The 26902-nt window shown below is 41.4% G+C and overlaps 1 protein-coding gene across 1 annotated transcript in view; it reads left to right on the top strand.

The window, feature by feature from the left end:
• The first annotated feature begins 9527 nt into the window (after positions 1-9527).
• The window catches only part of ecel1 (endothelin converting enzyme-like 1), a 61331-nt gene continuing 43956 nt past the window's right edge, over positions 9528-26902 (top strand). Inside the window, exons 1-3 of the mRNA XM_084717000.1 lie at positions 9528-9659; positions 22783-23976; positions 25944-26012. Coding sequence (XP_084573126.1) covers positions 23119-23976; positions 25944-26012 — 927 coding nt within the window. The 5' untranslated portion in view covers positions 9528-9659; positions 22783-23118. The remainder of the gene's footprint in view (positions 9660-22782; positions 23977-25943; positions 26013-26902) is intronic.

The raw sequence follows: 26902 nt of genomic DNA, 5'->3' as shown, positions 1-26902 counted from the left end.
AGAAGTGTCGAGGCTGGTGGAGGCTGCCAATCATCTGGAAAATGGTCTCATTTGTTTAGAGTAATTACAGCTACATCTCAGAGTTAATGTGCTGTTGATTTACTGCCGTGAAAAGGCTACACGTACACCTTAAAGTTGCTTCCTGTGGTTTTTCTTCACGGTGTTTGTTCTGCCTCTTCCTCCACACTCTCATCCACCGCTTCATCTCTCCTTCTCTCCATCATTTCTCTCTGAAGCCTCCTTCCATCCATCTCTTTCCTTCCAACCATATCTCTCCCCCTCCATGCCTCCATCCCTCCCTCCCTGGCTGTTTGAAGGAGAGCTCTTTGAGGGTCCGCTGACTTAATTACTGTAATGGGGTTTCTGACACTTGAGACTAAAGAACTAAAAAAGATGGAGAAGAGGGACTGGGGAGGGGGCAAAGGAAGGGACATTATTATTAGTTTTATATAAAGGCCTCAGTCCGTGAGCATAACAGAAACTACTCCAAGGCTCCACAGAGAGACATTCTTTTGCAGCACTTTGTTGCGCTTTTCATCAGTACTTCGTTATTGTGAAAGTTTAATTGCATGTTCGTGCGTGCGCTAGCGTGTGTGTGCAGGAAAGAATGCACAGCTGTATGTGTGTGTGTGTGTGTGTCGCTTTGTTTTTTTTTTTTGTTTTTTTTTTTGCGCATTTGCTGAGCAGTCCACAGCATTTAGAAGTGTTCAGAAGAGTCTCTCAGAAAACTTGTTAATTAAGCAATTATTGAACGTTGCAGCTGTGACTCGTGGGAGACGTTCCGGCGTGTTATTTGAGGTTCTTGTTTTGCAGGTTGTTTATGGCAGCAGTTCTTAAACTGCAGTTCAAGGATTTCCAGAGATCCTTAAGGGGATCAACTGGGATCTTTGCAAACAAGTTTTCTAATTTGGGATATTTTTAGCAAAAGTTGGTTCAACATTTTGATGAATCTCTTGGGGAGAAACCAAATCCCTCAGTTAAAATAATTTAGTTTATGTCCTTTGCATAAGAAAGTGAGACACCTCCGCATTGAAAAAAAAACAACTATTTGTTTAAAAAGTTAGGCTGGCTTCACACGATAAAACTTTCACTCAACTTCAGTTGGTTGAGCCTTAGGTGAACCAAAGTTGCAGTTGACCTGTATTGTGTGTAGCCCTCTGCAACACACTTGAAACATGTAATCTCAGCAGTAACAGTTGCAAAACTCTCAACTTTATAAAACCAGTTTCATGCAATCAGTCAAAATGCTCATAACATGTCACATGATAACATCAAACATTCCACGTTCTAAACACTCCAACTGCTTTTAACTGATTGACTTTAACCTCTAGCGGCTTATTATCACCAAAATGAACAAAATATTAAAACAGAGGATGTTTTTTAGTTGTTTTCAGGAGATTATCCCCATAGGTTGCCAACGATGTCAACAAACAAACGTGAGTGAGGAAAATGGTTATGCTGCAGTTAGCAGGTGCCTATCATTATTGCTACCTTTGTTATGGTTATAGGGTGAAATGATCCATTTGTATGTTTTGAATAGTTACGAGGTGGTGTTTGTTTCTTCAGCATATTAATAAGCATTAATATACTAATAGCTCTCTACTCCAGGACAGTCATTAAATTAATCAATGGATTAAATGTTTGTAAATAATTGTCGGGTACAGCCCTAGTTGAAATACTTGTTACTTTGACATCAACGGACAAGGTGTCCTCCTTTGAAATTGAAATTCCGGGCCGCAAAAAGTTTTTGGATGACCATTTCACATTAATTAGAGATCAAATTGATGCCAAATGTTCACTGAATGAGTTAGCGCCTCGTTATGAGTCATAAGGAATCATTAAAAATCTTGTAGAAGGTGTTGATTCTGATAACAGTTTATTGAGCAACATGTTAATGAAGTCTGGCAGGCAGTGACTGAACTCCAACTCCAGAGTGCGTATTTTCATAATGGTGGGCTTTTGTTTCCTGGAAAACAGGCTTAGCTTTACATCGACAGACAACTGACAGTTCTAAACAGCTGAGCAACTTATAGTGGAGGAAGACAACATGCTTCAACAAATAGGATTTCAACCTATATTTAATATAGCATCTATGGCTCCAACTCACTGTTTTGGTTGCAGTTTTTTTTTTTTTTCTTTTTTGCAGGGGCAGTTACTACATATCATTCCTTTAAAGTTTATTTGAGACATGTAATAAGTTTTCCAAATTTTTTCTTAACCCTATTAAAAGACAGATCTCAGGAGAGTTTTATTCTCAAACGGCGTTTGCTGCAAAGTCTCCGAATATGCTGATCATGTTGCTTTAGAAACTTAATTTAAACTTTAAACTTGATTTGATTGCACTTCATTCATTCACCTCATTATTTTAAGTCAAAAGACTTCAAGTTAGAGGAACTTATGTTTATAAATTCTGAAGTGATCGGAAAATAAATACTAGATTTTTTAAATTTATTTAACTCGAACAAATAAAACTTGTATATTTACATTAAGTTAATGAGAAGGATTAGTTGATTCCACTAAATTCCTGCAATTTTTTATAGTGCATTTGATTAAATGAGTTGAAGACACTGACAGCCCCTAGAAATCTGGTTTTCTGTGTTTGACAGGAAAATAGAATTGACCTACGTTGTCACCAGCTACACAAGCTGGGGCCTGGACTCAAATGAGAGCAGGAGAAAAGGGAGATGAGGAGGAAGAAAGGGACCCACACAAGAAAAAAGACAACGGGAAGAAGAAAGCTGAAAAGGAGGAGGAGGAGGAGGAGGAGGAGGAGGAGGAGGAGGAAATGAGAGCCAAGTTCTTGTCCATCTTCATTATGGTTCATTTCAATTTTTATCAGTCACAGAGACAACGAAAATGTCTGGCTCCATATACTGGCACACACACAAACATGGACGTGCACATGGATATTTAGAGGCTCAATTCACTTTCAATTTAATTAAATCAGAAAGCAAATTTTTACTCAGGATTTTAAAGATGTGCAGAAACTTCCACCACAAAAACTTATTGTAATCTATAATTATACAGCTAAGAGTGAAATGTCTGCCAGTGTTAGAATAAAACAAACTGATTCAGAGAGTTTAAATGCAGTGAACTGAAGGAGACATGGCTGCTCACACCAACACATACAGATATTTACAGTCACATTACATTTCACTTACATTGCATATGAATATGCAGACACAAGGGCACTTGAGAACGTATTCACTGCTCATTAAGTTCCCCTCGGGAGCATGAAAGCAGAGCTCATGGTAATGTGCCTATTAGATTAAGTGATAAGTTGTGTGAAAAATGGACAGTGTGTCCTGGAGAAAAGGGTTAATCTTTTGGGGAGTATATGAAAAGTAAATTTCATGTTTTTTGTTTATTAGTGTTATTTTTAGTCTCATAGGGGAACCAGAGAAAATATAGGAGTCACCAGAAAACTGATTCATCCCCTCGGTACCGCAAATGTTCACTGCAATCATTACGACAGTCCAGCCATATGCTTTAAGATGTCTTATCATGGTGCAAAACATTGGTCAAAGGTAATTTCTGAGGGTTATATTGTCTCCAAAGTCTTTAGAAATCATCCTCTCGAGGCCATGGTAGTCATGCACACTTGGACTGTAGGTCTCATACTCTGGACAGTGTTGGATGAACCAACAGACCAAGTAAACATACAAACATTGAACTGATCAGCATACAAAAAGCTAAGATTTATCTTTTAAGGTCATAACTTTAACATTTTGAGCCTCGGCACATTAGCGGGGATAGTAGAGAATTGAATCTTCTTGCCTCTCTACTGCAGCAGGTAATCGAGATTTCCAATGCGTAGCCATCATGACACAAAAAACTACAGGATGCCAAGACAGCAGTTACACTCATTGACTCCAAAAATCCATAGATTTTGAGCACATTAAGTTTGATCCATTGTACATAAACATTAACAAACAAAGTCAAGAATGGCAGATTTTCTTCACTAATATAGTCTTTGCAGTACAGTCGGGCATAACCTGACTGCATGCAAGATCTATTGAAATGTGGTTTTATTTTTCAGCTCTATTTTCCAACACACACATTAGCTTGTATTGTCAGAAAACAAGATGTTGTAATTATCTATGGCATTATATTTGTGGGTACAAAAAAAGATTATACACATAGATATTTTAAACCAGATGCTATTGTCAGTAACCAATTATGCAATTTACACCGGGGTGTAAATAGACAATGTGACTGAAGAAGGAGGTTAGGCGTGCTACAATCAAGCTTCATGTCACAACAGCTGAGCCCTGCTCACCATTGACTGTACCTACGTACCATTCTTCCAGTGATTCTCTACTTTCTCAGTTATTGATTATCGTGTTCATAAAAAAAAATGCCCCATTGCATGCTCAGGATTGAGACAAAAATATGATCACCAGGTTCAACAGGAAGCATGATGGTTTATGGGAAAAATTATTGTAAATTTTATCAACAGCAGTGTCATACAGCTGGCATGAGATATAAGCTATCAATGTAATATTATAATTATACTAGTCATGTCAAATTAAATCTATAATAATACATTGATGGAAAAAAAAAAAGCTTAATATTGTAGCTTTTTCCCTATACCAAGACCTCACACAAAACGTGTTTCTTATAAGAACAGAGGTACAAGAACACACACAGATACACACATCTCTTTAACCCCTCTGGGGGGTAGAATCGGCCTATCAGACAACTGAGGTAGGGTGCCAGTAGGTGGGCAAGGAATATAAATGGTGTTCCCAGCTCGCCATTAGTCTGTCTGAGTGGAAGATGGAGGGGGTTGGATGCATGGGGTGGGGTCAGGCTCAGGTGCTGAGCAGACAGACGAAAAAACATCCCCTCGTCCTCCTCCCTTCTGCTCTTATCTAAGTTGTTGCACCTTTTAGGCGAGGCACCTCCATCCATCTTCAGTTTGGCTAAACCTGAGAGCTACCTGCAGGCTACCTCTGTAATTCTATTACACCCATCCCTGAGGAACCTGGAGTATATATCACCGGTCATCCTGGCTACGATGTTCTTTGAAATCAGCACACTTTCCACTGCATGTAATTTAAGTATCATCATCTCTGTCTCTGACTTCCTTTGTGCGATGTGAGCTTCATCAGGGACCTTGATGAATCAAGTGAACCAGGACAAAAAGGATATTTTTAGACTCTCCAAAATAGACTTGTAGTCTGCAGCGCATATAGACTCTTCGATTATTATCAAGAGGAAGTGTTTGGCGGAACTTAGCGCAGATTCGTGTGTGTGTGTGTGTGTGTTTGCTTGCAGTGTTGTTGTTTGAATTTGTGTGTGTGCATGAGAGCCAGGCAGAGATGGAGAGAGTGAGCTTCTTAGCCTGTCCCCGTGGCAGCAGGTGTGTAAATAACACCCTAATAAAAATGAGGATGAATCAAAGTGCTGAGGGACTGGAACGCCTCTCATCCGTACACTCCCTCCTCTTGTCTTCGTCAAACTCCGACATTGATCCCCAGCTCATCTGCTCATCATCAGCATCCCCCGTCGCTCCCTCCTCTCCGGTCTGCTGGGGCACTCGTTATAATTCTGGGTCTGTAGGCCGCAAGTGTTCTGGCATAATTTCGCCAAGTGTCCTGCTTCTGCACAGGCTGACAGCTGAACCCAAATCCATTGCTTCACTGAGCCGGATTATAGGCCAGTGTGCCTGGTTCGCCTCGTTTCCCTCACTGTTGTTACCTGTTAGCAAAATGAGCCCAGAAGCTGCTGGGGAAAGTGGGATAAAATGGCCCTGAGCTAAAGGTAAATTAACTGAGGAAATCACATCCGTAAGAGGAAGGAATGAAACACTCAGTACAAAGTCATTTGTGGTCGAAGTAAATGAAGAAGGTGAGCAAACAGTCAGCAAACATCATGTAGTAATCTGTGAAGTGTGAAAGTTCAACAATTTGCATCACTTGGATTATTAATGTGTCTCTGTAAACAGTGACAGCCTTAAAAGCTGGGAAACCGTAGGGGAGACCAGGGTTTGTTGGTACACTTTCCTCTGCCATATCTCTCTGTCAAATCTTTATGATTACTTTAAGATTATTCTAACCAGCAGCAAATGAAAGGTTACGGTCTCAGTTACAAATAAATATAATTTAAGTACACAAATGTTCTCTAAAATTTGGTGATTCATTATTAAAGCATACCTATCTTCTGGAAATTATGTTTGTATACAACTAATTTCCAATGACAAATACTAGAGATGAGAGAAAAAAATCCATTCTCTTAAGTGTCGTGATTCTTACTTTATCAATTCATCAATCAATTTGTGGATTGCTGAATGTTTTTACTTTATCTAATTAACTAGCACTTAGTCTGTTAGCTTGATGCTAACTAATAATAGGAATTCCCGTTATCATGCTAATGGAAAATAGCATCACAATTTTATTTCATCTGCTTAACATAACAGGGCGTGTGCTGATACTCTCAGCCATGAAACTGTATGAGTGTAATCATTTGCCAAAAAAGGGCTAATGTGTGCTAACTGTACTGATGACCAATATGAAATATGCAACATTTTTGCTGATACTAGATATCAAACAAAAAGAGACTGTTGCAGTAAGTTGCTGTGAGCTGCAAATTCACCATTTCTAAGCAGAAGGCAGAAGATAACATTAACTTGTAGCCTGCCTGAGCAAGGCCTCTCTTCTTCTGGGCAGTCTCAAAACTACCATATCCAGGGTGTGGCTGGGTCCACAGCTGCCTGGATACGTCACAAACATCTTCACTGAGAGGATGCAATGACTCCATACATCCATTCATCCATCCGTTGTCACGGGGTGGCTGGACCCTGTCCCAGCTGACACTGGGTGAGAGGCAGGGTACGATGCAACAGCTTGATCTGGTTAAATGATTTTACTCTGCAGCTACTTCTGGGGACTGAAAAGTACACTGCATACTGCCTGACAAAAAAAAACAACTGCTAAGCTCAAGTCTCAATTATCTCTGACTGATAGGATTTAGTGACCAACACATCACCTTAGCCTCCCATCTGTAGCTTGTAGAGAACTTACGGCGGCCGTGAAACTTGTGAAAAATGCAGACGGCCACATCAAGAGCCAGTGTTTGGTTTATCTGTTTCAGACTACTGTAGACACATGGCAATCTAATGCAAGGTGGCGACTCCATGGAAGAGGACATGTGCCCTCTCTACATATAAACAGTTCGTTCTAAGGTAATGGAAACACAACAATTCTTACTTTCATTATACATTAGTGAAAACTTTTGAATAAAAACATGCCCATTATTTTAATTTTTGCCACATTCTGCCAATAAATTCTAGTAAATGTTACACACTGGACCTTTAAAATTTTTCAGTTAACCAAAAATCACTATACTGACAGTGACACTTGTTCCATTTTACTGTTTGTTCATGAACCTTTCCTGACCATGTCATTTCACAGCTGTTCACCGGTTGCCCTCATAGAGTTTCCCACCTTTGTCAGTCACCTGACCCTGTGCCCCCTGTACACTTGTCCCTCATTACCCATAAGCCTCACAAAGCCATTTCTGCCTATTTTTGGTCTCTGTTCTTTGAACCAGCCTCCTGCCTGTATTTCCACCCTGCTGCCTGTCTGCTACCTGCCTCTCTGCCATTGCATGTTGGATTTACAGTGTGCCTGTTAGGACTCACCTCTAAGCCTGTTCACTTATCACAGATTTCCACAAAGTAACTTTAATAAACTGCTCTGCTTCAGCGATGGTGTTTGGGTCCCCTTCCTTACAAGTCATACCTGAACCATAACACACTTGTAAAACACACTATTTGACTACTTTTCTTCACAATTTCTTGCGTCAAGTATTGTTTTGTGTCGTTTTATGACCACTTTGGCAAGTGCAATTTTGAAAACTGGCACCCTCTGTTGAGCAGTTTCTATTTTGTTAAAAGTCAACAAACAAAAGGTCAAAAAAAAGAGAATATGTGTGGCTACAGTCTCCAAAATCAACCCACAATCTTCCCCTCATAAGTGTTTTACTCTCACTGAACCATCAGGGTAATGAAATGGCCAGTTAGTTACTCAGCTGATTTGCATAATAATATTAGTCGACCTTTTGGTTTGATTAGTTTGGTTTGTGTGACTTTCAGGCAACATGGAGATTAATGTTTCCACAGCAAATGTTTAGTGGTTGTTTAGACCAGAAGATTTATTAAAATAGACTTTGTGATTTGGTAGAACCATAAAATGTTGCAGCCCAATAATATCAATCAGTGGAATAGACTCATTCATTTGTGAATGAGTTCTCTGTCTGAGCTGGTGGGGTTGTGTACATCTAGATCTGGATTATTACTATGGAATACAGTGTGATTTTTTTCATTGTGAGGTTTTAGTTGAAGTTTGTTTTCTTTTAATGAGGATGAAAGTATGTGGGAATGTGTAGGGGTCAGCGATGGCTTTTTTTTTTCTCACGATCAGAGGTTGTTTTGATGCTGAATTACCTTATTTTAACTTTTTATTCTTCCTTTATTGCTGCCTCAGAGCTTTCTTTGATGATTTTAGTTGTGTCTTCTCTTATCATATACACTAGTATCTAATCAATATATGGGTCACCCAGTATTGGGTTATCACAGCCATATCAGTCTATATTAATATCAGCATATATATTGTTCTGATAAAATAAAATAATAATTAATAACTATAACTAATAACTAATAAAATAAAAACTTGCTAAGATTGAATCATTGTTTTGTTGACTTCTAAAAAACATGTTTAGCATGTGTATAGGTCAGTGTGTCTGTATGGCTGATACAAAGTGGTGGTGGTGGTAAATAAAGTTCTATAAGAGGAGTTCACACACTGGAGTGCGACAGAATTGGTCTTTAAAAGAGATGAAGTTTTGTGCAGTAATTAAAAAAAGATGTTTAAATTAATAGAAGTTTGTTGCATTGCAAATTGTTCCATTCTTCTGAAATTTTATATATTTTTTAAATGTTGCAACTGTCCACTGATTGTGTTGAAACTGATCCCAACTCTGGAGTCAGGATATTTGACTTCTTCCTTTCAAATAAATATTGTGAACAATATGTCAAATGTAATCATCTTTAAATTGTGTGGGTAATTAGCAACTGTACCTCAGCGCTGTTGTATATGAGGGTTGTCTGTGTCCCTCACTGTGTTTTCTGATAACTTAATGAAAGATAATCATGGGCATCAAAAGTATCAATTTCATGCCAAAATCAGAATATTAACTAACTCAACCAGTTATGACGAGCAGAATTAGCTGCTCCACAAATAATATAATATAATACACACACACCACATTTGGCTTCACAATCATTCACAAAATAAAAAAAACAGAGCCAATGGACATGAGGATTAAGTGTTCAACTCGTGTGACTCAGTGTGTGTGTGTGTGTGTGTGTGTGTGTGTGTGTGTGTGTGTGTGTGTGTGTGTGTGTGTGTGTGTGTTACCTTGTTAATGAAGCACCCCTCCTCTCCCTCTCTCTCCTCCCCTCCCTCCCTCTGTCTCTCCTCCATACATCGGAGGCTGTGAGGCTGCAGCGGCGGCAGAGCGCGGTGCCGATCTCTCCGGAGGGGGACGTGTTAATCCAGTCGGACCGTCAGTGGAGTGGATCTCCTCTATCTACACACACTCAGAGCAGAGGCACTTTCACATTCCCCGCGGTGATTTTGATTTACTCAGCGCAGGTAAGGTCTTTTTGCACAAGTTTTCACCGCTCTGGGGCAGTTCACACCTCCGCCAGCTTGTGTATTCTAAGTGCTTATGGCAAGACACGCTGGGGGCTCTATAAATACAAATTCATTTTGATGTCTTGTTAAGTATGGAGAGCGAGGATAAAGGAAAACCTGCCACAGCTTAACTTGGAAGTCACGTCTCCGCAGCCGGCACGTTGATGAGAGGTGTCAGCTCATTTTTACGCACATGGTTCCCCAGTTATTAGTCTTCGCGGAGTCCATGTACGGAGTTTTGATGGTCAGTATTAAGATGCTCCTCTCGGCTAGTTGTCTAAAATGAGAAAAATGAAAAAATGGGATGTGTGGATGAGCCGGTCTGAGCCAGGAAATTACTCTGACTGACTGACTGTACTTTTTACAGCAGGATAATGTGTCTCGATTGATTGTGTTTTATCGCAGGATAGGTCTGTTTTACTCTTTTTTTAACGTCTCTATTTATCTTTTTGCGTCCTTGGTGATGATCCGCCGGGTAAAATTTACGTAAAGAAACTGGGATTTATCATTAGAAGAAGCTGAATATAATGAGCTAAAATATGCGTAAAAGTAGGATTAACTACTATCTGTGCTCACAATTCGGGTTTCCTTTTCTTTTTTGCGCATCAGCAGCAGCCTGGTCTGCGTCTTTACGCATCACCAGTCTTTGCATCCCCCCAAAAGTTTGAAATCATAACAGTCGCTCTCTGTATTAGCCTTGAAGCTGCCACCTTTCTTGCATTCATCAGTTTTAGCTGCTCTGCCCCGTGGCAGTAACGCGCTCTTCTCACATACGCAGAATCCCCTTCAAATCAGCGCAACTGAATGCTTCTTCGCTTCCTGGGAAACGGATGCACTTCATACAGAACATAAGTTAAAATCTTACACACATTTATGCAGTGATGTTTTATTCTGTATATACCACAACTCATTAATGCTGATTTTATGTAAATAAAATAATACAATGTAGAGGGCCTCCCTCCACAGAAATACAACCAACAGGATCCCTAACAAGGTAAAAGTACTTCTATTTAATCACGCTTGGGAGGGTGGAGACTCCACCACTGCTTGAACTGGCAGATTTTGACCACAACACTTTTTCAAAGCATAATTTGTTTTTAAAAAATTCTGGGAAAAAATAGCTTGCATCAAGAAAGTAAGACACTGAGTGCTGTTTATTTGTACAATAAGACCAATTCCCCAATTACATTGCCTAAAATCTCATATGTTGAAGACTGTTTAAAAAATGTTTTTTTCCTGACCCCTTATAGCACTTTTCAACACAAAGTGACAGTGACTTGCTTCTAATGCAGTAGAGATTTCAGTAATATTGCAGGATGGCTAAGGGTTTGCCTGACTGTACACACAAAGTGTTAAATTTTTCAATATTTGAATTGTAGTTTGGCATACTCCTCTATCCAGAAAAGAGTTTTGGGAGTCATTAAGGTTAATAGAGTTACAGTATGTGAGTGCTTTATGCCTGCATGTGTGTGTGTGTGTGTGTGTGTGTGTGTGTGTGTGTGTGTGTGTGTGTGTGTGTGTGCATGTGTGTTTGTGAGAGAGAGAGAGAGAGAGAGAGAGAGAGACAGAGAGAGGAGGGAGTGTTATTCAAGGGTTCTTCAGTCTAGAATGACTCAAACTCTTCAGCTTTAATAACAAAATAAAAATAAAGATCCCTGTGCTCCCTCAAATGTATTTCAATGCTGCTAGTGTGTGACATTTCATACATACACAACACTAATACACCACAAAGGAGGTTCTGCTTTGGTACAAGCCTAAGAAGTATCTCCTGGTTCTATATGGGACTCTTGAGCCGTGTGTCCAAATCTGCCGTCCATACAAACGCACCGTAGCACTCTACTGCAGCCTCTGGCGACCGGCGATAAGGCTCGAGGGGGCTGACTCCCACACTGAACCCCTCTGAGTGCCGTGAAGCTTTTTGGGGCAGGCTCTGTGACCACTTTGATTAGGGGATAATAAACCCATTTATAGAGGGCTTTCAGGTGACGTAACTTGCCTGAGAGGAGATAAAAGCAGAGTTTCCCGCTAAGCCTTTATTTCTGGCTACCACCAAATATCATCACAAAAACTGCAGAGGAGAAGTTTGCTCTCAGTGAATTTATGTTAACGGTTATGTTAGGCTGCCTGGACAGTAATGACAACATTCAGAGTATAATAACCATTGTTGTGATAAGTTCTGAGGAATCACCTAACAGATCAGCAGCTAAAGGCATATGTATAGTGCTGAACTAAAGAAAATGCTTGGTAGCAGATTAGCAGGTTACATTTTCGTTTACAGATTAGAAGGAACAGTTTTTTGTTAATATTACTATAACCGTTATGATCTTTTTAATGTGCCCTCGAGCAGTCGTTGGCAACTTTGCAACTAGTCAGTGCTGACCCAAGATCACTTTATTTCTCATCAGCAATAAATCTGTTCTCTCAGACCACGGGGAACCATTTTAAAGTGTTGATGTGTTAACTCACAATGCCTGTAATTCCTAAAGCACTGAAAATCTGCTGGGAAGTAGCAGAGTCCCATTTTGGGGGTTAATAAATTAGATCAGTGCATAGGCTTATGTACTTGCTGATAGGGTTGGGATAGGGATATATGCACCACACAGACCGATGTGATAGCTACCGCACTGATAGTTTAGCATTGATTTTTGACTTTCATGCATTTTACTGTTCGTTGAGAATGAATGTAATGTACTGGAGACCACACCCACATGGCCACGCCAAGCCCCAACTCCCCTGTCCAGAATTTCACTTGTTCTCATTTGGTCACCTTAGTTTATCAAATTGCCGTATGACGTCCACAGTGAAACATTGGTGGGGGGTTTAGCTGTCCCATAACAGAAAAGCTGACTTGCTCACTCCCTTGCTCACTTCCTACTGTCGCTCTGATGGCAGCCTCCAGCTGTCTCACTCAGCCAAGAAAATCTCCAGTGAAGGGAGCAGCAGATTAACTCTCACATCCCTGCCAGGCTGTATGCTGGGTTTAAAAGGGTCTTCATATCTGCACCACGTGTCCCTAACTTAGTTGTTTGAAACACAGTTAGCCAGGCAGCTATACTGAGGGAGCTATGCTAAGAAAATAATAGCGGCATGATTGAAAGATGCACTGCTACCAGGGTTTATCTCGCTGGGCAGGTTTTATTAAAAAACACTGAACAAGATATGGCGATGTAATGTTCGTGCAATGACCATCAGCAGCAGCTTCTTTTCATTCTCTTTCCCTCAAGTCAAAAATGTACCAAAACACCTGCCTTACAGTGACTCTGAGGAGACACGCGACCTCAAATACAGAAGGCCTTTAAGTCACAATAGTAGCGGGCTCAGTGGTCGACGACTGTCAACCAACATCTAACAGCCTAACGGTACTCGCTGATATCTGATCACACATTTGAGGCCAGACTAGAGGCATTTTACAAACTTGTATCATATTGGAACAATGCGAAACAAAACCACACCAGTATAATATTCACTTTCGCTTGTTACATTACTGAAACATTCAGCTCACACCACACCACACCTCCATGCTTGAAGCACATTTATAGATTGAGCCATTTGTGCACAGCTCATTTTCCATCCAACTACCTTCATTTATCTAGGAGAACAGTGATCCATTTGCAGAGTGTCCATAACAGTGACATGAACCTGCCCTGTCAGAGACCTCTGCTTATTGATTATCATTGATCTTCTCTGAGGATTTATAATTAGTAGGTAGAGCAGTAAGAGAAAGGTCCACCCAGCCGTCAAAGTGTGCCATTTGCCTAAAGAGCAAATGCCCCAGTTTGGCTTGACTGTGGCACTTCACAAATTCAGTCTGTGACCACGACGCTCCCCACACTGTCACTCTCAAAGGGAAGGAGGGGTGAAGCCCGTTCCCATTCACAAGTTGTCAAAATACCAGCTCATACAGACACACAAGGTACTGTTTAGCAGCTGTATGAGACACACCAGGCTTTCGACCTTGTATAAAGAGCGAGGAGGAAGAGGTGGATGGATGGTTCAAACAAACATTAGCACTTTCACCCAGGAGACGAGGCTTCATGTCCCCTCTGAAACCAAAATGTTACCTGAAGTTTTAAGGTAACCGACATAAGACGCAACATGTGACTTTTGTTTTGCAACTTCCTTCACTTACAGTACTTCATGTGAAATACATAATGAAACAAACTTTAACCCAAAACAAACTTTTCCCAAATCCAGCCAAGTTGTTTTGGTGCCTAAACTTAACCAAACTGTGACCGCTCCACAACATGAAGCATGTGTTAACCAGACTCTCTGGCAGCATCGCAAACAGCTGCTGAAGGACTGAAGGGTGCCTTGTGCATCAGTATGAGAGGCCAAGGTGTGTGACAAGGTGTGTGGGGGGGTCTAAAATATTGGTTCCCAACATGGAGTCCCAGCTCCCACTAGGGGTCACCAAAGCTCGCAGGGGGTCACAAGGCCCTTTTGATTTTAAGGGATGTAACTTTTCTTATCACAGAATTTCATTCATATCCCTGAAGAAAACTACATTACATTATTTAAAAATTTTAGATAATTATTTAAGTTACAAACTTTAAATAAATCCCTAGGATAACGGCACAGTGAAGACATGAACACATGCTCTATTCACAGTCTTCACTAAACAGCCTTGTCCTGCATTAGAAAAGTACACAGTGAAAACAACCGAAGAGCTCATGGAACAATGGCCAAGCATCAGGGAGAGGAAAACACTGAATTTCTCAAAAAAAAAAAAAAAGAGAAGAAACCTAATTAGTATGTATGAGAATTGTTAATAAAGTTAATGAAGTTCTGAGAATATCAGGAAAGCTCATCTCTGATGCAATATTGCTCAAAATTCATCCAAATCACTCGTTTTACACAAACTTCCTGCAGTTATTACATTCGCTATGTTCACTGTTTGGGTTAATTGTACAGTTTAGCAGTTGTTCTATATTATTATTGTTATGCATATGAAATATTCATACATATTTTCCAGTTTACTCAGTGATACAAAAGGGGTCCCTTTAGGAAAAAGGCTGGGAACCACCAGTCTAGAAAAACAAAATTATATTTAAATGTCGTACTTTATTAATCCCACTCGAGGAAATTTAATTTTTAAACTCTGTTTGTTTGTGTTTACGCACACAAGCCTGAAATACACACACAGGACCTATAGACATGCATTACTGGAGAGTTGCCAGAGTGACGGAGCTTCCACATTATAATCCTCTTTCACACATGCACTGCATCTCTGCACTTATCTAGACTTTACCCGGAGGACCTGCATGTGTGAATGTTAATGTCTGTATCAGTTGCCCCAGACCTTACCCTGCCAGCTCCCTAGACCAATGTCCCAGTGTGCCACATGTGTGAAAAGAGCAGGTCATTGTCCGGAGGCGTGAGTGGGCGTGTTCATCACGTTGCACAGTGTGTAGCTGCTTCACACTCTGTTCTGCCTGCCTGTTTATTGCGTTCCACTCCTTCATTTATCACCACGTTTTTCATACATCTATCTGCAGATCAATATCAGGCTTCATGAGTCTAAATTTTTATCTCTTGTTTTGATGCCTTTTTGTCATGTGTTATAGGAAAACACCAGATTACAGTTAGGAAAAGTAAAAGTGCTAATCCCAGTGCACCGTGAAGCGTCTCTCCTGGACTGGAGTCACGCTGCCCTCTTTCTATCTCTTCTCTGCTTCTGTCACAGTTAGTTGTTTTTGAGACTCAGTTTGTATTAATATCAGTTCAAAAACAGTCCTCATTACGGATTGCTTAAACCATACAGACTATTTCTAACCTGTGAGAACATGTCTGACGCAGACAGACGCCTTTAGTCAGCACCTATGAAAAGACGCCTATGAAAACGCCTGTAGTCAGCGCTCAGAGCAGTTAGGAGTGTGGAGCCCTGCTCAAGGGCGTCCCAGGAAGTGACCTGGCACCTTTCCAGCTACAAGCCCACACTACATAACATGGTCCGAGCTGGACTTGAACTCCTGTTCCCATGGTCCATTCCCCAGTAGGGCTGGGCAATATACTGATATTATATTGATAATGTGACTAGATATCATCTTAGATTTTAGATATCATGATATTGTGATATGACGTAAATGTTGTCTTTACTGGTTTCAAAGGCTGTGTTACAGTAATTATTATTATAATATATAATATAAATAAATAAATAAAATAATATAATAACATAATCATTATGTCATTTTCTGAACTTACCAGACTGTTCTAGCTGTTCTGTTATTTGCTATAACACATGATTTATGAAAATATTGTGTTAATATTTTGTGAAATCACATGCAATGCTGCTGCGATAGTTATTTAGCCAAAACTGTTGTGATGTTTGATTTTATTTATGTCACCCAGCCCTTCTTTATATACTGTTATGTAGTTAAATAGACAGAAAGACATCATGGTATCTAAGAAAAAAATGTGCATATCATGATATATATTGTATTGTGCCACAGTCTAAAAATATTAACTTATTATTTATAAGCCATATTGCCCAGCCATGCTGTTCAAACCAATCCCTCTACGGACAGAGCTCCTGGTGACCCAGTTAATAATTTGTGTTTGGAAAAAGGAAAATATCTTCTGTTGTAATGAACAGTGTAATGAAGTAACATTGTGATAAGCTTATTTTTTACTCAAAGTCACTCTAAGTCACTCTTTAAAGAGCTCGTGGTTAATTTGGATATGATAGGACTTCTTTTCCATTGGTAACATCTCCAGGATCCCTGAAGGTTCTTGGACCACAGTTTGAGAAACCCAGCTATAATTGAATAAGTAATTGTCTGTTGCTGGAAAGATGTATGGGAAATGCTTTACAACTGACACAGCACGATGTATCACCAGGGGTGTGTTTTTAATGCATTGAAAGTGTCCATACATGTGCTGTGTGTGTGTTTGTGTGTAACAGAGAGAGAACGAGAGAGAGAGAGAGAGAGAGAGAGAGAGAGAGAGAGAGAGAGAGAGAGAGAGTGCATGTGTGTGCACGCAGCAGTATTAGTATAACTCTCAGATATTAGGCCCTGTCATGTTCGGTAAATAGCCATTCATCACGCATGCCTTTCCCTGTGATGGTACCCACAAGATCCAATCCATTAGCCATACGCTGGGTGTCCACTCAGAGTGTGTTTGTGTGTGTGCATGCGTGTATCATAATTCATTATAATGCTTAAGGAGTTGTGACATGAGGAAGTGCTGTGCATTTGAAAGAGAGGCAGAAAAGTTGCGAAGAGAGAATGCATACAATTTAGAACAATGCTTCAACAATATTTACATTACAGTCAATTATTTTCAAGCAGTGAGTATGTGCACTTCATGCATGAGGCTCATAGCGACTAGATATAATTTCATAAATACAGCATTTTATAATTGTGTGTGTGTGTGTGTGTGTGTGTGTGTGTGTGTGTGTGTGTGTGTGTGTATGTGTGTGTGTGTGTGTGTGTGTGTGTGTGTGTGTGTAACAAGGCAGGGGATTGATGGATGATAAGTTGAATTGACAATGACACCACACAGAGACACACAATCCTCCCCCACCTACATTTTCTCCCACTCTGAAATGCCCGGTCCCCTCTGCACTGTGCTTGTCATCACTGCTGCTGTTGGCATGGGGAGGCAGACATGTACTACGTGTTATCACCAGACACTTGTTTTCACCTGCCAGCCATGAGCTCCACCAGGACAGGGATGTAAAGTGTGGGATGTTTGCACCATCCACTCCAGTTCCCCCATCCACTGTGCAAGCACCCCGACCAAACAGTAAGGGTTGAGCAGTGACAAGGCAGCTCTTGATGTGCTCAGTGCCCAGCGTGGATATATGACACACACACTACGACTGGCTGTATATCAGAAAGGAACTATGGTTGTGGCCATGTTAAAGGACAAGTGTGCAGGATTTAGTGGCATCTAGTGGTGATCTTGCAGGTTGCATACATCTCTTTTCACTCCCCTTCCAATCGTGTAGGAGATTCTACAGTGGCCCTGAAATGCACAATGTGCAAAATGCCATATGTAGAGACAGTGTTTGGTTTGTCCATTTCTGCAGAAACCTGGCAGTGCAGCATGGTGGTCTCTGTGAAAGCTGACCTGCACCCTCTGTAGATCTAAGCTGCTCATTCTATGTTAAAAAAAAACACAACAATTCTTATTTTCTAATGTTTGTACTTTGAAAAGATACTTATGAATATTGTTTTGTTATTTTTTCCATTTTTTCTTGTGGTTTACAAATTTAGAGCTTACAAGTGATGGTCCTAACTAAAATTTTGTTGTTATGTTGGTTCTACAAGTTCTGAACATGTTTATCAAGAGTCCTATGTGGGACCCTGTCTTACACCCAGCGCAAAGCCGTTGTGTCGCTGGCACAAGTGGTTTTGCTATCTTACACCAGCACAAGTGACATTTTTGCCATGCCTGCAAGATAGCCAATGCGTTTGTGCTTGGTCAGTGAGCTTGGTCAGTGAGCTTGGTCAGTGCTGCTGTCTTGCGCTTGGCTGAGGCACACACGTCTCCACAATCACAGAACACCTTTCATTAATGTTGGACAGCTGTGTGCGTCTTTTAAGTTAAACTCACTAATAAGGAAAGAAAAATTCTAATTATAAAGCCTAATAAATCGAAACAGGCCTGCAAAGTGAGCACGGGATGGGATCACATCAGATCGTCTTTATCAGATGAGTCAGCATGACAGCAGGAGCAGCTGTTTGTGTCTGTGTGTTTGTTGTGATCCAGAAAAACTATGATTACACAATTCTGATCTATAACATACAAAATATACAAGACACTATATCTGACCGCACAAGTCTGGACTGACCTGGAGAGAACATGGTATGTGTGTCTCTATCAGAGCTGGTTGGATATATCAGTGCGTAATTTTGCACTCTTCAAACTTCAGAAACTCTCTGATTGTTTCGTAGCAGGACAGAGGAGCGAGGATTGGAGGAGGAGATGAGGATTAGTGGGAGAGGAGAAGGGGGAGCACGGACAGCCGCGTAACTGCTCCTCCACCTGGCTCAGGTGGGCCAGAGGAACCAGGCAGCTTTGCAGCCAGACTGGATCGGTTCACCTCCCCTCTCTACTGCATCATCTCTCTCCCCCGCTCCTCAGCCAGCAGAGCTGCATAATAATGATGATGATGATAATTAATTATAAAATACAACACAATTTCAGGGTGCTTCAGGTTAAAACATAACCAGTTACATATCTGCATGACATTTGCAGTTCATTTATTGTATTGGTTTTGCAGGCGTTGATGTAAAATAAACTATTTACACATGAAGCTGCTTTGGAGTCGTCCTGCCATCTTCATATATTGCGTGCTCTTGCACTTTCGCACTTTCTCTTCTCGAACCAGGAGATCTGTCTCCTCGCTTTGATAATCTTTTTTCTCTCTGCTTCCTCCTGGTAAATCCGTCATCATGCTGCCTCCGCTTGCGCTGCTGGCGCACCTGCCTCTTAAAGGTGATGAGAACTGACTTAATATTTTATTGCATGTTCAGCCTAAACTCACCTGTGAATTAATGGGGGCACTTGGGCACATCTGATAGGTGTATACCGCTTTGCGCTAGTGGTACTGGTGCACCCCTGGCGCAAGATGGCAAAGGTGGATTTGGACACACCTTGAATAAATTAAATTCATTGCACCTCACACTTTCCACTAGCACTTTAGATCAGCATAAGATAGGCCCCATGGTGTTAGTTTGCTAGCTAATGGTAACTATCAATCGCTCAGTGATTTCCATAGTTTCATATAGCCAATCATACCGTGCCATCACATCCTTCATCTGTAAGTGCAGGAGTCCATGTAGATCGGCAGGCTGAGCACATGTGATATCTGTAATAGGAATAATTTTGTTCAGCATGCAATTTGAAGGCTTAACAGGTCAAATTCGCTGCTCAGGGGCCGCGCCTTAAACACCATGTAAACATACCTGCAAGTTTTCCTTGTTTTTTTTTTTTTTAGATACTGCTGTGTTCCTTACTCTTTAGTACCACGAACAACACACTGTCAACCTATGATAGGTATAGGCTACAGCACAAGTTTGTTTTCTTTGTCTCTCATTCCCTGGGGCACGGCCTGCCTGCAGCTGTCAATCAAACCCAGACACCGACACACCCCTCCAGCTGCCTGAGATGAAAAGGAGCATTTTTGACATTTATCCACAGACGTGTTGTTGTTGTTCCCTTTAATTATCAAAAAAGGTTGAAAAGGAATTTGTGATTTCATTTAGGCTTTAAAACTTGCTTGAGATGTTTAATCAGTCACGGCTGCACTGCACTGCGTTACTTCGTAACAATGTTACTTTGACAAAAATGAATGCAGACTTAATGTTCACTGTGACTGATTGCATAATTCAAGCAAGTTTCAAGAGTCAAGTAACTTTAATAGTGTAGGGAAAGAACAAATGGCTATCTGGAGTGGTAAAAATGCATAACTCTGCAGTACAGATGGTATTGATTGCAAAATGGTTTAGCAGTAATGTAAAGTTTATGTGATTTGGTGTAAATGGGCTAAAAATGCAAAACCACTGGTATAATCCTTTAAATTCCTGATAAACTCCAAACGGATGCAGAAACGCCCAGCAAGGAGGACAGTAGATGCACACAGTATTCTGTATACACCACACACAGTGTTTGCACCCTCACGGCTACATGGAGAGTGTAATTCAGGCTTTACTTTCTACTTTGCTATGTGAGGGGCACACTACTCTGCATGGGTACTGAATGTAAATCTTACACTTCAGAATTATTCAATATGACAAATGTTCCCAAGGCTGTTACAAGGAGAACCCCCCACTAGTTTTCTAAACGCACAGCTAAGCCAGAGGTATCGCCACTCGAATCCCAGATCTCTGCAGAATTTTATCTCTGCACCCCCCATACACCCTTTTCCTTGAATTCTTTCTGTCATCCTTCCCTTTTCCCTCTAAACACAATACTTAAACCCACTCACCACCCATCAGTCGTTCCCTCATGATTTGTTTTACCTTTTCTCACAGTCTGAGTTCCCCACCACTCATCTCTCCGTTTATCTGTGAACAAACTTCTTGATTTTTCCTTTACTTCTTCTTTCCTTCCCTCTTTCTTTCTTCTTCTTTCCCTCTTATCTACATACAGCTCTCCCATAAGGCAAGAGGAAGCTTGTTAAAGACATCAGTGCTGAAGTTTGCTATTCTCAGAGGAGATAACAGGGATCAATTTTCACAGATCGTCTTCACAGCTTTCAGCAAGTTCACTGCGTTTAGCCACTGAAAACACACACACATATAGGAGAGGGTTTGCTAACTCACACTGGGAAGGGATCCAAAAAACAATTTATCAGTCAGTCTCTCTGTCTAAAGGCTTGTGATATTACCTACAGGCTACAGTAGTATACATCAGCAGAAGCAAAGGAGATTGCTAACAGTGACACCCACAATATTTTGTGTGTGTCTCTGTTTGTCAAGATGTTTTTGCAGCATAACATGAATACATGTACGTGCTGTGAATCCAGTGTATTGGAGGTCTTTCAGTGTTGTAGTCCAGACCATGTAACCCAAGACCACGAAGACCAGTGTGTATCAAGACCGTAACACAAACAGAAACTTTAACATTCACGCCAAGTCCCAGGCAGGGTGAGACCGAGTCAAGATCAAGTAATGTCACTTGTCCAAGTCTCTTACCCAAGTGAGGAAGCGTTAATATTGTGTTAATATGTCGGGGCTGACATTAGTAGTGCTTTCATATGATTTTCCCACCCCTTAGGACATAAAAACAACATGGAAAGTCCAAAAGGTACACAAGTAAAGACACAAGACTAAATACAGAGGGAAGCTAACAGAGGGAAAGTGAAATAATCAGAAATCAAAAGGACGGGAAAACAGACAAAGACAGGAAGTTAAACAACAGAAACCAGAGGGAAGGACTACAAAATAAAACCGGACATAACAACAACAAACAAACCATGACACCTTATTAAGTGCAGATAATAGTTTCACGTTTCCCAGCCATCTCAGCAAGTGATATATTGCAGAATTTACTTAAACTGTTGTGTGTTTTCATTTGGATGCTGTTTCATAGATGAACTCTGTGGAATTTAGGTAGACAAATTTTATTAAAGACTTATCAGACATTTTCTCCCAGACTCTCACAGCTTCTTCTCCTGTCAACCCTCTTTCACTTTCTTTGAGTGTGTGACGGGTGGCAGGGAGCGGTGACAAAAATTTACAATTAGCAATTAGTCAAGTTATTGGTTGCACTTGATGCAGGAAGTTTTACATCCAGTCACAGCAATGATGTTAACAAATAAATCAGACAACACACAGGGAATTCAGTGATATCCTCACTGTTGTAGTCTTAACAGGTTTTGAAATAAAAGAGGTGAGACCGAGTAAAAATGTGGTTGATTGTCTTGACAAGACCAAGACCTTCACAAAATGGTCTTAAAACTGGCCTTGAGACTGATCTCAAGAACTGCAAAACTACAAAAAGGTCTTTGAATTGAAAATGTATAAATGTGTATATATGATCATGTACAGTCAAAAGTTTGGACACTTATATGATGATAGTCTTTTATGTCATATAGAAGTATCAATAAGAACACTTTGGGATGCAAGCACATATGATTTATATTTGGCAGCTGCCTGAAATGTGATATCTTGTTATTCCTTTTAAATCTCCATAGAGGATCAGCTGGTGTCCTCTGTGCCGTATGTGTGTGTGTGCGTGTGTCTCTTCAGTTTGGTGAGACAGAGGACATAAATTTCCCCTGTCTTTCAGTAATAATATCAAGTTTTACATCAATTTGGACTGACACAAGCTAAGTTATGGTGATTGCCACACCTCTCCATGCCCAGCTGATGCTCAGCTCTCTGCTCCTGTCTCTATTGATCCATCCAAAGATATGAGTCACCCAGGGACATTGTCTCCCTGAGGGATGACTATCACCAATCAATCCAACAACTTTAGCCGACAAACAACACAACGAGACAAAGTGGGGAAAAATGTGCTAGAAAAGATGCTTTTTTGTCACGTTCTGCTGTTGTAATCGTGGATTGAATTTCCCATCTCTCCCTCAACTTACAGCCCTCCCCTATCTCATTTCTATTTTTATCGACAGGTGACCTGTAACTGGTTGGAGAGAAGGAGGAGAGGAGAACAAATGGAAAGGGAACAGTAAGAAAGAGGATGAGAGAGAGAGAGCAGGACCCATGAGATTCCTCGCGCACAATGGGAGCCCCTCGCTCTGCCGGCTTTTGATTTAAAAAGAATAAAGGGGACTTTGCCTAAAGAGGGCCAACTGGATTTTGACATCACTTCAGTGTTTTGCCCTGTAGTCGGAGTCCACACTTTTGTCTCAGTAGGAGTAGTCATGACTGTACACTAAACATAGAAATAACTCCTCTTTCATCCCTTTCTCTCTGCGTCCTTCTGCTACTTCTGACAGTCCGGTGCCATGGAGAAGACGTACTCACTAACTGCCCACTATGATGAGTTCCAGGAAGTGAAATATGGTGGTCGTTATAGCAGTGACATCCTCAGCAATGGTATGACCCTTCACCTGGGAGGCAGCCTGGACCGTCACATGGGGCGTTCCCGGGGAGGAACGTGGTCAAACAGTCGAAACAGAGATCTGAGCAGCACCAGCAGCAGCGGAGGACTTCCTCGATGGAGCCGGAGGGAGATCTGCCTCCTCTCTGCGCTGGTCTTTGCAGCAGGCATGTGCGTCATCTTGGGCAGCATGCTGGCACTGAAGTACATTTCCCTGGATGCCCAGCAGGACCCACAGTGTCGACAGGACTGCCAACGCAAGCGCTCCCTGCTGCGGGCAGCGCGCTTTGTTCAGTCTAATATTGACCCAACCATCCAGCCCTGCCAGGACTTCTACTCCTTCGCCTGTGGCGGCTGGCTGAGGCGCCACGGCATCCCAGAAGACAAGCTCAGCTACGGCATCATCACCGCCATAGGAGAGCACAATGAGGAGAAACTACAGCGCCTCCTGCTGGAGCCCATACGAAGGCGTGGGCACAACTCAGCAGAGCGCAAGGTCAAGGAGTTTTATCGATCCTGTGTCAACATTGAGGAGATTGACAACCTGGGCTCCAGCCCCATGACAGAGGTGATAGAAAGCTGTGGAGGGTGGGACCTGGTGGCGGCTCCTCCCGGTGCCGCTGGATGGGAGAGCGAGGACGCCCCGCAGAGGCCAGACTTCAACGAGCTGCTGTACAGGACCCAGGGGGTGTACAGCACCGCCGTCTTCTTCTCCCTCACTGTCAATGTGGACGACAAGAACTCCTCCAGGAACGCAATCAGGGTGAGGAAAGTGAAGTTGGTGGTCTGAGTGCACATTTATAGAAGCATGATGTGTGTTTGTAAGGCCAAGTGTGTGTGTTTTTCCAGAAATGTTATCTTGTCAGGTGAAAATCCTCAGAAACAGCACAGTCACTGGATACTACTGACAACCTTTTAGGTGCATTATCTGCTCCTTAAATCAGTAGTTCTCAACCTTTTGATAATCAGGTTGGTGTTCTCAACCTCCAACACCCAGTTTCCCAGAGACTGTTGAAGGATTACTGTATAGCACATGAAAGCTACCAAACACACTCAATAAAATCTATTTTAAGGCAAATAATATCACTGGGACAGGCGATGCAATGTAAAAAACATTTCCAGTTTTAAAGGTCACACCTAGTCATGCCTAGTGTTGGACTGAGTAGTTAAGTTTTCCATTTTATATTATTAAATTTAAACGTTATTTTTTGTTGTGTCTGTTCAGAACATGGCGGTTTATGTTGGTAATTGCCATTTTTGTGCTGGTTTATTCTCTTAACTATCCATGAGGTGGCTGTATTTTGCATATTTTTGGGTGCTTGTCACTCATGTTGAATATCTTAAAGGGGCTGAAATCACTAAGACCTGTTTCCAGGCTCTCATTTTGCATTGTTTACCACAATACATTATTTTATTTTATTCTCCACTGCCTATCTGGCGACCCTTGGAAATTATCTTGCGACCCCCTTGGGGGCACCGACCCCCAGGTTGAGAACCATCCATCCATCCATTATCTTCCGCTTATCCGGGGCCGGGTCACGGGGGCAGCAGTCTGAGCAGGGACACCCAGACTTCCCTCTCCCTGGACACTTCCTCCAGGTGTTCCGGAGGGACCCCAAGGCGTTCCCAGGCCAGCCGAGTGACGTAGTCACTCCAGCGTGTCCTGGGTCTTCCCCGGGGCCTCCTCCCTGTGGGGCATGCCCGGAACACCTCCCTAGGGAGGCGCCCAGGAGGCATCCGATATAGATGCCCAAGCCACCTCAGCTGACTCTTCTCGACGTGGAGGAGCAGCGGCTCTACTCCGAGCTCCTCCCGGGTGACAGAGCTCCTCACCCTATCTCTAAGGGAGCGCCCCGCCACCCTGCGGAGGAAACTCATTTCAGCCGCTTGTATCCGAGATCTTGTTCTTTCGGTCATGACCCAGAGTTCTCAACATGAGTTCATGACCATATTGTCATGAACTCATGTTGAGAACCATTGCCTTCAATTAGAGTGAATGAACTTTAACATGGAGGTTCATATCCTTGGAAAAACATCTGTGGGAAACTCAAAGTACAGTTGCTAGCTTTTTGTGGCTGTGTGATAATCCCTAAATAAGTTCTGTTTGCTGAAAAAGCCTGTGAGATGTGGTACAAAAGTGAACTTTAAAGGTTAACTATTTTAACTTGGAATAAAAGTTTCATGTCAGAGATTTCTAACATCTGGTCTGATGCATTGTTTGACAAAACGTAATAATAACTAAAACATATTACTAGGGAAAACATCCAATATTGTCACTGGCCTTTGGAAACCAAGTATTTTCAAGATGTTTTGTCAAGCTTGAGCCACAACATCCCTGTGTTCAGCTTTGTACATTTTTCAGATGAAGTGGTTTGTTTGGCTTAAGGACAGCGACGATATTAAAGTTGAGTTACATTAGGAGATTAATATCAGTATGACACACAGAATGGCTCTGCATGTGGGCATTATTTATTAAATGTTATAAAAAATTCAAATGTTTAGCATGCAGTGTGTTGAATGGCGTGTAAATGTTGGCATTATTACAGATTATTGAAATATTAACTAATCCTTTGAATATGCATCTGTCGAGGGCTTAGCAACGCATATGTGACTACATACCAGAAAAAATGTAATTACTGCATGAGGGATTGACTCTGTGTGTGTGTGTGTGTGTGTGTGTGTGTGTGTGTGTGTGTGTGTGTGTGTGTGTGTGTGTGTGTGTGTGTGTAGATTGATCAGGAGGGGCTCACTTTGCCTGAGAGAAGCCTGTACTTGGGACAGGATGAGGACAGTGTGAAGGTAAACATGCTTAATTTGTTCTTTAAGGCTTTCTCCTCTCTCTCTCTCTCTCTCTCTCTCTCTCTCTCTCTCTCTCTCTCTCTCTCTCTCTCTCTCTCTCTGTCATCACCCTTCTTCTTTCCTTCCCTCCTTTCCTTTCCTCCTATAGTCCCCCCATGTGCCCTTCCTTGTCTCTTCTTCATTCCTCTTTAACCTGACCTCATGTTTGCCTCCATTCACACTCTTCCTTCCACCATCTCACCATCTCATCTACCTACTTCCACATCATCTTTTCCTTCCTTTACCTCACACTTTGTGCATTGTAAACCCCAGATCATCCATGACACATATTTGAGTCCACACACAGCTGTTTAAACAATGAACTTAACATCTAAATGTTCACTTGACACGAACACTCTTGCCTTGTGCAGAAGTCAGCAGTTCTCACTATCAAAAGACTTATTTTTGGAGCTGCAAGTATTTTCAATTTTCCACTGAGACTTTTCTGTTTTTGTATCTGGCATCCTTAGCTAGGGAAACTTAATACTAGCCACCAGAGAAATTAAAGGAAAGGGCACTGAGCCATAGACGTAGGCTGTGACGCACATTTTACTTGACAAAATATTCAAACATGTTTTTCATTTGGTGTATTAGTTGCACATTTTTACAGTTGGAGAATGTAAGAATCACTCTAAGTCTACAACAATAAATTAAAATAAAATGGTAAAAAAAAAGAAACCATTATTCATTTCTATTAGATTTTTTGTCAGAGCTACATGGAGCCTCTGGAGCGGAGCACAAGAACCACAGGTTTTCATGGCCTAATGTGATTGGCCTAATTTTTTTTATACACCTTGTTATAACAAGAATTGTAGTATAACACTGAAGATAAAATGATAAAATTACAGCAA

The sequence above is a fragment of the Lutjanus erythropterus genome, chromosome 4 (assembly GCF_056507025.1).
Source record: "Lutjanus erythropterus isolate fLutEry1 chromosome 4, fLutEry1.hap2, whole genome shotgun sequence".
Taxonomy (NCBI): domain Eukaryota; kingdom Metazoa; phylum Chordata; class Actinopteri; order Lutjaniformes; family Lutjanidae; genus Lutjanus; species Lutjanus erythropterus.
The sequence above is the reverse complement of the archived record's forward strand: the minus strand, read 5'-3'. Positions and strand labels throughout refer to the sequence as shown.